Source organism: Dendrobates tinctorius, unplaced genomic scaffold, assembly GCF_039654945.1.
Source record: "Dendrobates tinctorius isolate UK_male_01 unplaced genomic scaffold, ASM3965494v1 ptg000016l, whole genome shotgun sequence".
Taxonomy (NCBI): Eukaryota; Metazoa; Chordata; class Amphibia; order Anura; family Dendrobatidae; genus Dendrobates; species Dendrobates tinctorius.
The window spans coordinates 65,810,013-65,824,732 of record NW_027361684.1 but is presented as its reverse complement, the minus strand read 5'-3'; the positions used below and the strand labels follow the sequence as shown (position 1 = coordinate 65,824,732).

The 14,720-nt window shown below is 41.3% G+C and overlaps 1 protein-coding gene across 3 annotated transcripts in view; it reads right to left on the bottom strand.

Moving 5' to 3' along the window:
- Positions 1–14,720, bottom strand: part of LOC141080602 (acetylserotonin O-methyltransferase-like) — a 141,596-nt gene that overhangs the window by 109,821 nt on the left and 17,055 nt on the right. Inside the window, exons 2-3 of one of the 3 annotated variants that reach the window (XM_073565938.1) lie at positions 9,318–9,532; positions 900–1,074 (exon numbers count right to left, since the gene is read on the bottom strand). In XM_073565938.1, coding sequence (XP_073422039.1) covers positions 900–1,074; positions 9,318–9,389 — 247 coding nt within the window. In that variant the 5' untranslated portion in view covers positions 9,390–9,532. Of the gene's footprint in view, positions 1–899; positions 1,075–9,317; positions 10,643–14,720 lie in introns of those variants that run through there. The other 2 variants (XM_073565937.1, XM_073565939.1) reach the window with 2 other exon arrangements.

Here is a 14,720-nt window from a genome sequence, read left to right as displayed (position 1 = left end):
AACATCAAAGGGTATCTGCTCCACCGGAGTTACTTTTATGTTAAAAATTTTGAAAAAGTTGGTGGCCCCCAGTAAATTAAAAAAAACTGTTGGATTCAAAAGGAAAAAACATTAAAAAAAAGTACGGACCAAATTTTATGTGGTGTTTCTCAAGGAACCAGAGTTTTTAAATGCACCTCTAAAAAATGTTGTACCTGTGGGATCCTAGATCACGGGGCTAAATCTATCAAATGTAACAATACTGGTGAGGTCTTTGAGATTTCACATAGACTCATCTGTAGCAGTGATTTTGTTGTATATGTCATCACATGCAGTTGCAGTTTGCAATATGTGGGATGCACTGTGCAGACACTGCGGCCCCTCATTAATGGTCATAGAAATAGAGCAAAAAATGGCTTTTTAAAACATAGTCTCTCAAGGCATCTGCTAATTAAACATAACAAAATTTTTAACATAAAAGTAACTCCGGGGCTGTTTTTTTTTTTTCTTCTTGCAGCTATGTTGTCAAGGTTGGATCAATCAGTGGGTGTGTTCCTGAACTTGGTCCACACCCTAAATCAAGTTTCTGAGACTGGGATTGAAGGTTGCTACTATATATAAGTGTGACTGAATTTTATACTATTAGGATTTGTACAGTGATTTTATGTACCTGATGAAGGATATACACTGTATCCTAAACGCATTGTATCACATCTTTTTTAACCTATCAAATAAAAAAATATGAAATATCATCTTTGGATGTGAGTCCTGGGAAGTGCTGCCATTCATAGGCTGGATGTGCCTTTCTTGATTTACAGTATGTTCTACCATGAGGACAACTTTACATGTTATGATATATTTGACTTGTACCCGGAATTATAGACTCTAATGAGAAACTTTAATTCCTAAAATTAAGTTACCTTCATTATTTTTCAAGTCAACCTTTAAAAGCTTCAGTCCAACACAGGCATCAAGCAAGCGCTCCATCCCATCCACACTGGTGCTCAAACGAGAAGCAATGGTTGCTGCAGACACTGGTTCCTGTGCTTCATGTAGAAAATCAAATACTCCCAGCTCACATGCTGTGAACATGGTCTACAAAAGGAAAGCCAGAAAATTACATTCAGATCTCTGCTGCATATAAAAAAAATGCATGTAAGTGGAGTGTAGCCAACATATGGTTAAGTTTGCCCTAGTGGGATCCTGAAGCCAAGTGCTCCTGTGTAGTTTGAGGAGGGATAGGGTACGGTGCAGCCAAGAATTGAGTGCAAAAGGCAAACGGTTTACTATTGTTTTTTCAGGGAGTCTAATTAAAGGACTAAAAAAAATCATGTACTTTACCCGTACTTGCAAATGGATCTGCAGCAGGTAGAGGTGATGAGATGGTTTGTATGAGCGGCACCTTGATATGCTGCAATATTACAGCACATTGTTTCTGGTCTTGCTGTGTTACACACAAATGATATTTGACAGCCTAGCCACAAGCAGGCAGCAATAATATAATAACTTTCTTTATTCCATCACAGTTTCTGGGCTAAAAACAATAAAATCAGCTGTTACTCATCCTTCCAAGGATCAGGGCTGCATATCCATTGCCGCTCTGGTGATTGTTTACAGGCTGCAACAGTGACTGCAGCAGCTAATCACTGGGCTCAGCAGTTCTGCTGATTCAGCCTCTTAACAATACCCCATACAGTATGTCAGGGGAACAACTGTTTGGATGCATGGCAGAGCTCGGAAGGGAAGGAGCGCCGTTTTGGAATTCAGACTGATGGAATGGTCTGCGGGCATCATGTTGCGTTTGCAGAGCCCCTGATGTGCCTAAATAGTAGAAACCCCCCACACACGTGACCCCATTTTGGAAACTAGACCCCCCAAAGAACTTATCTAGATGTGTTGTGAGAATTTTGAACGCCCACGTGTTTCACTAAAGTTTATAACACAGAGTTATGAAAATAAAAAATCGTTTTTTTCCACAAAAATTATTTTTTAGCCCCCCAATTTTTTATTTTCACAAGGGTAATAGGAGAAATTTGACAGCAAAAGTTGTCCAATTTGTCCTGAGTATGCCGATACCCCATATGTGGGGGTAAACCACTGTTTGTGTGCACAGCAGAGCTCGGAAGGGAAGGAGCAAAGTTTGACATTTTCAATACAGAATTGGCTGGAATTGAGATCATTAAAATGTCAAAGATCCACTGGTGTAATACTCAATATGTGAAGTATTGGCTTTCAGCAGCCTAACTAGGAAGACAATAACCACCTATTGTCACAAAATGATAATGGTCAAAATACTACAAAAAGTCCAATGGTGCTTGAAAGCCAATTTCAATATCTTACTATAGCATAGAAACACACAAAAGCATTAACAGTAAGCTTAATTTGCGAAGTACTTTAAACAGCAGAATTATGGTAGGCACAAATCACAGTTAACCTCTTGATCTAGTGGTTGCTTTTTTTATTTAGCAAAAATACCATATAGCTAAACATGCATTATTAAAATGTCACAAATAGATATATCAAAAGGACATGCTGTTGTAACAATGAGTACTTTAGGAATGGTTGAGTGCTGAAAATCTTGCCAAAGGGATAAGATACATGTAGTAATTAAAAAACAGAGTATAGAGTATACAGTCTATATTAGAGAAGGCAAAAAATGCCGTGATTGCACTGTCAGACATACTAAGGAGGACAAGGGTAGTCTAATCCTGTGGTTGCCAATGGAGTCTAAAGGGTAAGTGTGTTTGAAGTACACCTAGTACCAATAGATAAGTTCCGTTTGTTTGCATGTAGAGGCAGGACCCCGAATAGAGGAGAGAAAGATGACGTGCAAGTGCAGTTCGTGAGAGGAATAATGAAAGTTGTAGCAATGGGCAGCAGTAATTACAAAGAATGTCTGCCTTTAACCTGTTAAGGTCTGTCTGTACTGCTCAAAAAGTTCACTTGTATCTGCACTTAGACACAGAACGCTGGGCAGGGAGAAGACAACTGACCTGGAGGTCACGTGCTGCAGACAAAGGGGAGTATGGTCTATGAAAGGAGTAATAAAGTGTGCAACACTGAGCACCAGGAGTTATAGGAAAAGTATGCCACTAACCTGTTAGTGTCTGTCTGTGCAGTTCAGAAGGTTCATAGGTGCCTGCAGCTTGCAGTGGAAATTCGTTAAATCAATCAGGGTGTTGGTAAATGTAGAATTGAGATCAGATGCCATGTCACATTAGGAGAGCCCCTGATGTACCTAAACAGTGGAAACCCCCCAATTCTAACTCCAACCCTAACCCCAACACACCCCTAACTCTGACCACACCCCCTAACCAACACACCCCTAACCCTAATCCCAACCCTAATCACAACCCTAACCCCAACACACCCCTAACCATAACTGTAATCCAAACCCTAACCCCAACTCTAACCCCAACCCTAATGCTTAATTTAGCCCCAACCCAAACCCTAACTTTAGCCCCAACCCTAAGCCCAACTTTAGCCCCAACCATAACCCCATCCCTAACTTTAGCCTCATCCCTAACTTTAGCCCAACTCTAACCCTAATGGGAAAATGGAAATAAATACTTTATTTTATTATTTTTCCCTAACTAAGGCGGTGATAAAGGGGGGGTTGATTTACTATTTTTTTATTTTGATCACTGTGATAGGGTCTTTCACAGTGATCAAAATGAACCAAAAGGAAAAATCTCCTATTGTTGCCGGAAGAAGATGCTGGCGCCCGTGGGGGGAAGCAGGAGGACCTAGGGACACCGGGAGGAAATTAAGTGGCAAATCAGACTTTTTGCGGTCGCCGTTAGAATGTTAATAACGGCGATCGCAACCCCGGGGTCCGTAAAACCTGACCCAAATCATGTTTTCAGCAGCAAAGACCCCGGATAAATTCTGACTCTGGGGGCGCTATACACTTTTTCCTCAGTGCCATTAATTATCGGCGCTGTGGTTTAAGTACAGTACCCTTAACTGCCGCTGTTAAAAGGTGTATCGGAGGTCGTTAAGGGGTTAAAGGAGTTATAGTCTCCTCTAGGTCTATTGAATTTTGCTTTGCAAATAATTCTGATAGGAAGAGTATTTTCTAGACATCTTTATGACTCAACGAAAGGCTATTTTTCCTAGGTCTCACATTAGATTATGCAAAGAAGTAAAAGAAGATATAACGATTTGGCTGGAATTTTAATGTAAATTTAATGGCCATTCCTGTTGGCAGGATGAGATTATTTCAGCAGATAAATTACCTTTTGTATGTGCCTCAACACCTAGTGTCAGTTACAGAATTTATTATAATGGCCGTTGGTCGGCAGGTCAGTGGCCTGAAGTTTTTATTCTATCCGGAGTGGTTAGGAATACTATTGTGCTTGAGTTATTTTCCATTTTAGTAGCTTTGGTCATTTGGTGTTCTTGTCTCGTGAATAAACAAATTTTGCTTTCTTCCAAAAATCAAGGTGTAATGTTAGCAATTAATACGTTAACGTCAAAAAAATAACTGGGCTTCTAAAATTTTATGGCATTTAGTGATATATTGCTTGAAGCAGAATTTAGAAAAAGTAGACTTAATGTAATTAATGTAATTGTTTCTGCCCTTTCTTGCCATCAGTGATCAGCTTTTCATCAATTAGTCCAGAAGGGATAGCTTGCCCAAATCATCTTTGGGATCTATTAAGGGAATAATCGAAAGGTCAATTTCAAATAGAAAATAGGCTGATTATTCCGCTGCATAGAGGCAATGGACCAATTTCTGTAAAAGAAACGCTTTTGATTATTTCAAAACTAGTGCAGAGTCGGCGTTCCTTTTTGCGCAATTGTTAATAGATAAAGGTTTCTCGTATTCAGCCATATCTAAAGCATTAGCGGGGATATCTTTCTTTTTAAAGCTAGCAGGTAAGAATCCTCCTTAGAGCATTTTCCCAGTTAAACAGTTATTAAAGGGGCTCAGGCGTTGCTCTTTCAAAGCTGATGACAGGCGTCCAATCTCCATTGATCTCTTAAATAAATTATGGCTATCATTAGCCAATATATGCAATACTCATTATGAAATGGTACTTTTTAGAGCGGCTTTTGTATTAGCATTTTTTGCAGCTCCTAGAGTGGGTGAATTAATGTCTTTTAGTAAGTCAAAACCTTCAGATTTATCCATGATATAGAATTACATAATTCTCATATTGATACCTTGGAGAAGATTCGTGGATAACACCTGCACTGCTGTAAAAAAATCTGATTCAAACAATTCAGAGATGATGATGATGGTTTATTCACTCTCAGCGTGTTTCGAAGCCCTTGGACTTCATCCTTAGGAAATGATCTATCATTTAAGGGCTTTGTTAGAATCAGATTTTTTACAGCAGCGCAGGTATTATCCACGAATCTTCTCCAAGACAACACTACATTTGTGGTCACCAGCTTGACCAGTGGAGCTGCAGCAGCTGTCCACTCTGATGAGTTTGCATATGCTAACCTAAAGATATATATGGTGAGTGCAATCTGATTATTTACTATGTTTTATCTATCGGATAAATCTCTATCTGCGCTTCTCTTTCAGTTTTTTTCTCTATAATTCTCATATTCCAATATTCATAAGGCATTCAAAAACTGACCTATTAGGTAAAGGATATTCAACTAGGCTTAATGCAATTTCTGGCTCTAGAATTTGTCCATTGAATAATTTAAAGGAATGATTACAGATTAGACCAGTTAAAAAAAGGCCCTCTTTTTCTTCATTTAGGCTATGTACCCACGTGCAGGACGCTTGGCATTGCCACAGAACACCAAGATTGGCAAATTCGCCACTGGCGCTCTGTGCTCTTCACAGATGAAAGTAGGTTCACACTGAGCACATGTGACAGACTCTGGAGACGCCATGGAGAGCAATCTGCTGCCTGTAACATCCTTCGGCATGACCGGTTTGGCAGTGGGTCAGTAATGGTGTGGGGTGGCATTTCTTTGGAGGGCTGCATGGTGTTGGACTGTGAGCACAACCCCCATCTGTGGACGTTGGGCACTCAGACCATTCTCATGGAGTCGGTTTCTAACTGTTTGTGCAGACACATGCACATTTGTGGCCTGCTGGAGGTCATTTTGCAGGGCTCTGGCAGTGCTCCTCCTGTTCCTCCTTGCACAAAGGCTGAGGTAGCAGTCCTGCTGCTGGGTTGTTGCTCTCCTACAGCCCCCTCCATGTCTCCTGGCAGTGCCTCCAGCCTCTGGACACCCCGCTGACAGACACAGCAAACCTTCTAGCCACAGCTCGCATTGATGTGCCATCCTGGATGAGCTGCATGACCTGAGCCACTTGTGTGGGTTGTAAAGTATGTCTCATGCTACCACGAGTGTGAAAGCCCAACCAACATTCAAACGTGACCAAAACATCAGCCTACCTGCAGAACCACTCCTTTATTGAGGGTATCTTGATAATTGCCAATAATTTCCATCTGTTGTCTATTACATTTGCACAACAGCATGTGAAATTGATTGTCAATCAGTGTTGCTTCCTAAGTGGACAGTTTGATTTCACAGAAGTTTGATTTACTTGGAGTTATATTCTGTTGTTTAAGTTCCCTTTATTTTTGAGCAGTGTATATCAGTAAATGCACTCAATACTTGGTTGGGGCTCCTTTGGCATCATTACTGCATCCATGTGGCGTGGCATGGAGGCAATCAGCCTGTGGCACTGCTGAGGTGCCATGGAAGCCCAGGTTGCTTTGATAGCAGCCTTCAGCTCATCTGTATTGTTGGGTCTGGTGTCGCTCATCTTCCTCTTGACAATCCCCCATACACTCTCCATGGGCTTAAGGTCAGATGAGTTTGCTGGCCAATCAAAGTGATACTGTTGTTTTTAAAACAGGAATTGGTATTTTCGGCAGTGTGGACAGGTGCCAAGTCCTGCTGGGGAATTACATTTCCATCTCTAAAAAGCTTGTCAGCAGAGGGAAGCATGAAGTTCTCTAAAATTATTTCTTGGTAGATGGCTGATCTGACTTTGGTCTTGATAAGACACAGGGGACCTACACCAGCAGGTAACAAGGGGGTTTTGTGAGATGCTCCTGTATAGTAGTATAGCAATTTACATGGTAAAACATATTACTCCTCATAAACCACAACAGAATACTGCCCATAGAAAGAACAGGTATACACTAATAGTCTAATTGCAAAAGTTAAAAGTAAAATATTCACTCGCCAAATAAACCAGTTGTGTAATACTGTGAATCAGAGCTTTGTCCCTCTGACCGACATGTCCTCTGAAGGCTGAGCGAAACGACACAGCTCTGACTCACAGTATTGCACAAGTGGTTTATTTGGTGAGTGAATATTTTACTTTAATATTTAACGAAGACAAAACATTAGTGTCAGCAATTGGCAATTATAATCTTCCATCCGCTACAATGAGCAACTTCCAACCACAACAATACAGAGATCATGTATTTTCTATGCATATAGTATTAGAACCTGTGTCCCTCCTTTCATCACATTTTTCTGAGTTTTTAAAAAATATTTTTCAATAAAATATCTATTTTATTACTCATATGGCTTTCACTTCATTGTATACTGGGTAAGACATAGACCTAGTTTATAAATATAAGAAAAACACTTTGTAAAATCCGTGCGTTTCTGCTTGTGCTTTTTACCATTCATTTGAAGGCATGAAAAACCCAGTAGAAATGCTGAAAGAATTGACATGCTGCTGATTTAAAAAAACAAAACAAAAATAAAACTACTTTGATAGTTTAAATCCACAAAGAAAAAATAAGCCTCAGGTGCATGAGATTTCAGAAGCTTTATTCACTTTGCTGGTCCTGTAAAATACTCCACAGGAAAAAAAAACGTACTGTGTGAAGAAGCCTTAAGACTAGTACCAGGCTGAGTTTAAATTTTTCAAAATAAAAATAAATAAAATAGAAAACTACAACCCCTCTGCTATTTTGCCATGACGGCCTATCTTCATACCCTTACAACATTTCTGATATTCAGCACGTTTTGTTATTTACGCATGTGAACTAATATGAAAGCCTAACTTTGATAAAGGCTGTGAGCTGGGTGTTAATATCACATTTCCATTATTCTTTATAAATACTGGTATAATCCATATATTGTGCAATATATAGATTATTATTATACCCTGATGAACAATAAAAAAAATTATATGATGGTAGCAAGACAGCCAGAAAAATTTATGTAAATACTTTTACACCCAAAAAGATTAATGTATTCTAAGGCCACAGTCACAGTATTGATATTCTATCATTCTAGAAAATCTGAGTTTGATCCGATTTTCTCAGATGTGAAAAAAAGTCTCCATCTTCTCCATTTTGTCCGTCCATGATAATTGAACGACACTCAGATGCCATCTGGACAGACCCAGAGACATGAATGGCTGAGTGCGATCAATTAATGAGTTGCAACTTGTGAATGGTGCAATCCTTTCCTTGGATGGACCCGGTCCCAGGAAAAAAAAAAAATTGGACATGACCGGAAAAATGCTATCCATCAAAATGGTGGATAGCACTTGTCCGGTTTTTTTTTTATCAATAGGAAGACCTTAGCCTAAGAATGATGCCTTTATTGGCTAACCAGAAAAATATATTTGCAAGCTGTATGTCTGAGTAATTCTTTTGTAAAGTTAGCTGATTGAAGAAACCTCTGTGCTCCGAAGATTTGCTAATATATTTTTTCTGGTTAGCCAATAAAGGTATCACTCCTAAAACACTTTTGCCTTTTTGAGCATAAATGTATTTACATTATTATACCCTGAATGTATTATTTATCATACATTACTTTATCATGTATTGATTAACTATGCATTTCTTTCTTGTGCATTCTGCATTTACTCTAAGGGCAGTTTCACACGTCAGTGTCTCCGGTACGTGTAGTGACAGTTTTGTCACGTACCGGAGACACTGACACACGTAGAGGTCAGTGTGTTTTCACGGACCGTGTGTAAAACACGCTGACATGTCCGTTTTTGTGCAACAGCACGGATCACACGGACCCATACAAGTCAATGGGTTCGTGTAAACATGTACCGCACACGGATGCTGTCCGTGTGCTGTCCGTGTGCGATCCGTGTGCGTTTTTAAAAGTCAAAGGGTTAACATTGAAAATAATTTTTCAAAAACACGGACACACGGACAGCATACGGACAGCACACGGACGTCACACGGATGGCATACGTATGGCATACGTATGCACACGGACACACGGATAGCTCCGGTACCGTTTTTTCCGGTATTATCTGGACGTGTGAAACTGCCCTAAGACGGCGTATGTAAAAACTTCTAAAGTTAAAGTTTCCACAGACAAATCTTTAAATCCATTGAATATCTGCACAAATACAACACAATTCTTACCTTTGAGACTAAAAATCCATAGGCATAGTCAAGAAGTTTCTGAGGGTATTCAAGTTCTTCAGAGGAGCACATGTTGGTGTGATGATGTGCAACAGCTCAGTAGGCTTTTATAAGCTGCCTTCCAACTGAGAGGTGTTACTCCAGAGGACTTAGCAGGGCTCAGACAATTGCTTTCTCATCTGACCTACTTATGAGGCACTTAGAGCCATAAGAACCTTCAGGATATGGAAAATACAAATTACTTCTATACTTTTACTCAAATTAATTTGCAGTCAAATTATAACATTACTGACTACATACGGCTTTTTCAGAAGTGCTGGTTTTCTGGCAATTTTCTGCAACAGTTGTTTTACATGACTTTTGGATATGGGATGGATCCCCACTCCATCTTAAAACAACCATAACTACAGTAAATCTAGGCACTAGAATAAATACCCAAAGCTTTATTTAAATCATAGGATTAGACTGTGCGCACTTGTGCGGATTTTTAGCGTTTTTGCCGCATTTTTTCACCGTGAGAACGCGGCTAAAATGCTAAAAATCCGCAACCCATTGAATTCAATGGCATTACGCACATGCTGTGCTAATGCTGCGTATTTTTACGCTTGCAAAACGCTATTTTTTCTCGGGAATTCCGCATGCGTATTTCCCGCGGATTTCTAGCGGCAGGGAGTTGCGGAATTGCCGTGGAAATTTCCGCGGCAATTCCACACGTGTGTACATAGCCTAAAACAATCACAGTAGGAGTTAGGTGAAGTGCTAGTACATTGAGATTCACAAGTAGGCCGGGATCACACATGCGAGAAACATGGCAGAGTCTCGCATGTTAATACCCGACACTGCTGCTGGCACTTGGGAGCGGAGCGTGCGGCTCCATGTATTGCTATGCGGCTGCACGCTCCGCTCCCGAGTGTTTCCCGCATGTGTGATCCCTACCGTACTGTGATTTCCCCAGCTGTCTAACATACAGCACCAGGACAGACAGCCATAAAGGGGCGGCATGCACTGGCTTGCCATTCAAGCTTAACCAGGAAACTTTCAGGGCGCCAATGACCCTATTATCCTCACTCATGTGCTTAACCACTGTGCCTGCCCCTGATTGACATTACCATTACAACATTCTTGAGGCTGGTCAATAAAGTCGAGCCTGTTCACACCATGAGCTTTCACATCCTATATAAGTTAAAATGAGTCCCCCTTAACTTGTATGCTGGCACAGCATCAGTGACTAGCGGTGACATCACAGTGTCTGCGCTGCCTCACAGCCTGACCCGCGGTGAACTCTTGAGCGTGGAAAAGCGCCATGTGTCCGTGGGCAAAACACGCTGACATGTCCATTTTTTAATGTCAGCACGGGCCACAAAACGTCCTGCACACGTGCATATGCATAACACACATGGATGTAATCCGTGTGACACTCATCGGTGCCAGAGAAGAAGCGTTACAGTAAGCGCTGTTCCCCGGTGTCAGGTGCTGTACATGGCTCTCATCATTCTTTCCTGCTCTGCCGGTGATTGGCTCAAGCAAAGGAGAATGATGAGAGTTACATTTAAGTAATAAATGAGACAGCAGGTGGCGGCTGATGGGACGATTACTCCCATCAGCCTACCCCCGCTGCTGCTAATAACAGTGACAGCAGGAGCGGTGGATGAGAGTATTCATCTGCCACGCCTGCACTGTAAATAAATACGGTAATTTTAAAAAAGCAGAGTGGGTTCCCCCCTATTTTTGATAACCAGCCATATAAAGCTCACAGCTGGAGGCTGCAACCCTCAGCTGTCAGCAAGGCTGGTTGTCTAGAGGGGTCCCCACGCTTTTTTTCAGCCGCCGCCTGCTGTCTCTTTATTTACTCAAATATAACTCTCATCATTCTCCTCTGCTTGTGTGGATCGTCGCCAGAGCAGGGGAGAATGATGAGAACCATGTTCAGCACCCGGCCTCGGGGAACAGCGTTTACTGCAACACTTCTTCCTCGGCGTCGATGCGCATCACATGGATGACATCCATGTGTGTTATACGTATGCACATGCGCTGGATGTTTTGTGGTCCGTGCTGACATTAAAAAATGGACATGTCAGCATGTTTTGCCCACTGACACATGGTCCATGGAAACACAAGGACATGTGCACAGACCCATTCACTTAAATAGGCAAAAAGCACTCTGTTCCTCCTGAGTCTCTCCGCATGGCTAAGTAGCACTGTACAGACACATATGGAGTATCGCTATATTCAGTAGAAATTGTGGGACAAATTTTTTTGCCATTTTTACCCAATTCTTGTTTGAAAGTGTAAAATCTTTGACTAAAACAAAATTTTGGTGGTAAAAATGGAGTTATTTTGTCCTCACTGCCCAATGTTATAAAATTCTGCGACAAAACCAAGGTGTAAATATGATCACTGCATCCCTAGATGAATTCATTGAGAGGTGTAGTTCATAAAATGGGGTCACTAATGGGGGGTTCTGCTGTTTTGGCACCTCATCGGCTCTCTCACTGGGTCATGGCACCTGCAAACCATAACAGTAAAATCTGTCGCTCCTTCCCGTCTGAACTCTGCCATGTACCCAAACAATGGTTTACCCCACATATGGGGTATCAGCGTACTCAGAACAAATTGCACAACAACTTTTGGGATCCAATTTCTTCTGTTACCCTTGGGAAAATGAAAAATATGGAGCGAAAAGATCATTTTTGTAGAAAAATATGATTTTTTATTTTTACGGCTCTACATTATAAACTTCTGTGAAGCACTTGGGGGTTCAAAGTGCTCATCACACATCTAGATAAGTTCCTTAGGGGGTCTAGTTTCCAAAATGGTGTCACTTGTGGGGGTTTCAACTGTTTATGCACATCAGGGGCTCTCCAAATGCGACATGGTGTCCGATCATAATTCCAGCCAATTTTGTGTTGAAAAGTAAATCGGCACTCCTTCCCTTCTGAGCTCTACCACGCACCCAAACATTGGTTTACCTCATATAAGGGGTATCAGCATACTCAGGAAAAATGGCACAACTTTTGGAGTCCTGTTACCCTTTGGAAAATAAAAATTTGGGGTGAAAAGATCATTTTTGTGGAAAAAATATTTTTTAATTTTATGGCTCTACATTATAAACTTCTGTAAAACCCTTGGGGGTTCGAAGTTCTCACCACACATCTAGATAAGTTCATTGGGGAGTCTAGTTTACAAAATGGTGTCACTTATGTGGGGTTTCCACTGTTTAGGCACATCAGGGGCTCTCCAAACGTGACATGACGTCCAATCTCAATTCCAGCCAATTTTGCATTGTCAAACAGCCCTCCTTCCCTTCCGAGCTCTGCCATGCGCCCAAACAGTGGTTTACCTGCACATATGAGGTATAACCGTATTTAGGACAAATTGCACAGCAACTTTTGGGGCCCAATTTCTCCTGTTACCCTTGGTAAAAAAAGAAAAATTGGATCTGAGGTAATTTTTTTGTGAAAAAAAGTTAAATGTTCATTTTTTTTTAAACATTCCAAAAATTCCCGTGAAGCACCTGAAGGGTTAATACACGTCTTGAATGTGGTTTTGAGCAGCTTGAGGGGTGAAGTTTTTAGAATGGTTTCACTTTTGTGTATTTTCTATCATATAGACCCCTCAAAGTGACTTCAAATGTAATGTGGTCCCTAAAAAAAAAAATGATGTTGTAAAAATGATAAACCGTTGTTTAAATTTTAACCCTTATAACTAGAGTTGAGCGATACCGTCCGATACTTCAAAGTATCGGATCGGAATGGATCGGCCGATCTTAAAAAAATGTATCGGTATCGCCGATTCCGATACCGGAAGTCCCATTCAAGTCTATGGGACTTCCGGTATCGGAATAAGAAAAATCCTGTTTTTCCCTTGTACAGCCTCTCTGGGGTCTGTACGGGCCTTTCGGGGGGCTGTGCCGGTCTGCCAGGGGGTCTGTGCAGGCTCCGGTGGGCTGTGCCGGCCTGCCGGGGGGCTGTGCCGGCCTGCCGGGGGGCTGTGCAGGCTCCGGTGGTCTGTGCCGGCCTGCCGGGGGGCTGTGCAGGCTCCGGTGGGCTGTGCCGGCCTGCCGGGGGGCTGTGCCGGCCTGCCGGGGGGCTGTGCAGGCTTCGGGGGTCTGTGCAGGCATCGTCCGATGGGACTACAAGTCCCATCGGGCGATGCCTGCTACCATGACAGTGATTGACACATTAGCCAATGATGGGACAGTAGTAGTCCCATCATCCGGCTAATGTGTTGAATGTAAAAAAAAAAAAAAAAATTACATGCTACATACATACAACATGCATACTACATACATGCTACATTCATACTACATGCTACATTCATACTACATATATACTACATGCAACATACATACTACATATATACTACATGCAACATACATACTACATATATACTACATACATACTACATATATACTACATGCATGCTACATACATACTACATACATACTACATGCATGCTATATACATACTACATGCTACACACATACCACATATATACTACATACATACTACATGCATGCTACATGCTACATACATACCACATACATACTACATACATACTACATACATACTACATGCTACATACATACTACATGCTACATACATACTACATATATACTACATGCATGCTACATACATACTGCATGCTACATACATACTACATACATAATACATGCTACATACATACCACATATATACTACATACATACTACATACAATACATTCATACAATACATACATAGACATACAGTACATATAACATAGAGTAACATACTTACCAATACTTGTCACATTGTTCCCCGAAGCCATTGTCTTTTACGGAATAAATATTAACATAACAAACCACAAAAATACTCACCCACGATCCGAAGCAGTCCACGAGTGTGTCCCACGACGATCTTGGGTAGAGAACTGCAGCATCAGCTGTTGCTGCCGTTCTCTACGGGCTGCAGGAATCCAATGACGGAAGGTAGGTATCCTTCCGCACTGTATTCCTCCGCCACTTAAAAAAAAAAAAAGTCCCTAGTCTCACTTTATGCCATTGCTGCGTGGGAATTTCCCACACAGCAATGGCATAAAGTGAGACTAGGGACTTTTTTTTTTTAAGTGGCGGAGGAATACAGTGCGGAAGGATACCTACCTTCCGTCATTGGATTCCTGCAGCCCGTAGAGAACGGCAGCAACAGCTGATGCTGCAGTTCTCTACCCAAGATCGTCGTGGGACACACTCGTGGACTGCTTCGGATCGTGGGTGAGTATTTTTGTGGTTTGTTATGTTAATATTTATTCCGTAAAAGACAATGGCTTCGGGGAACAATGTGACAAGTATTGGTAAGTATGTTACTCTATGTTATATGTACTGTATGTCTATGTATGTATTGTATTAATGTATTGTATGTAGTAT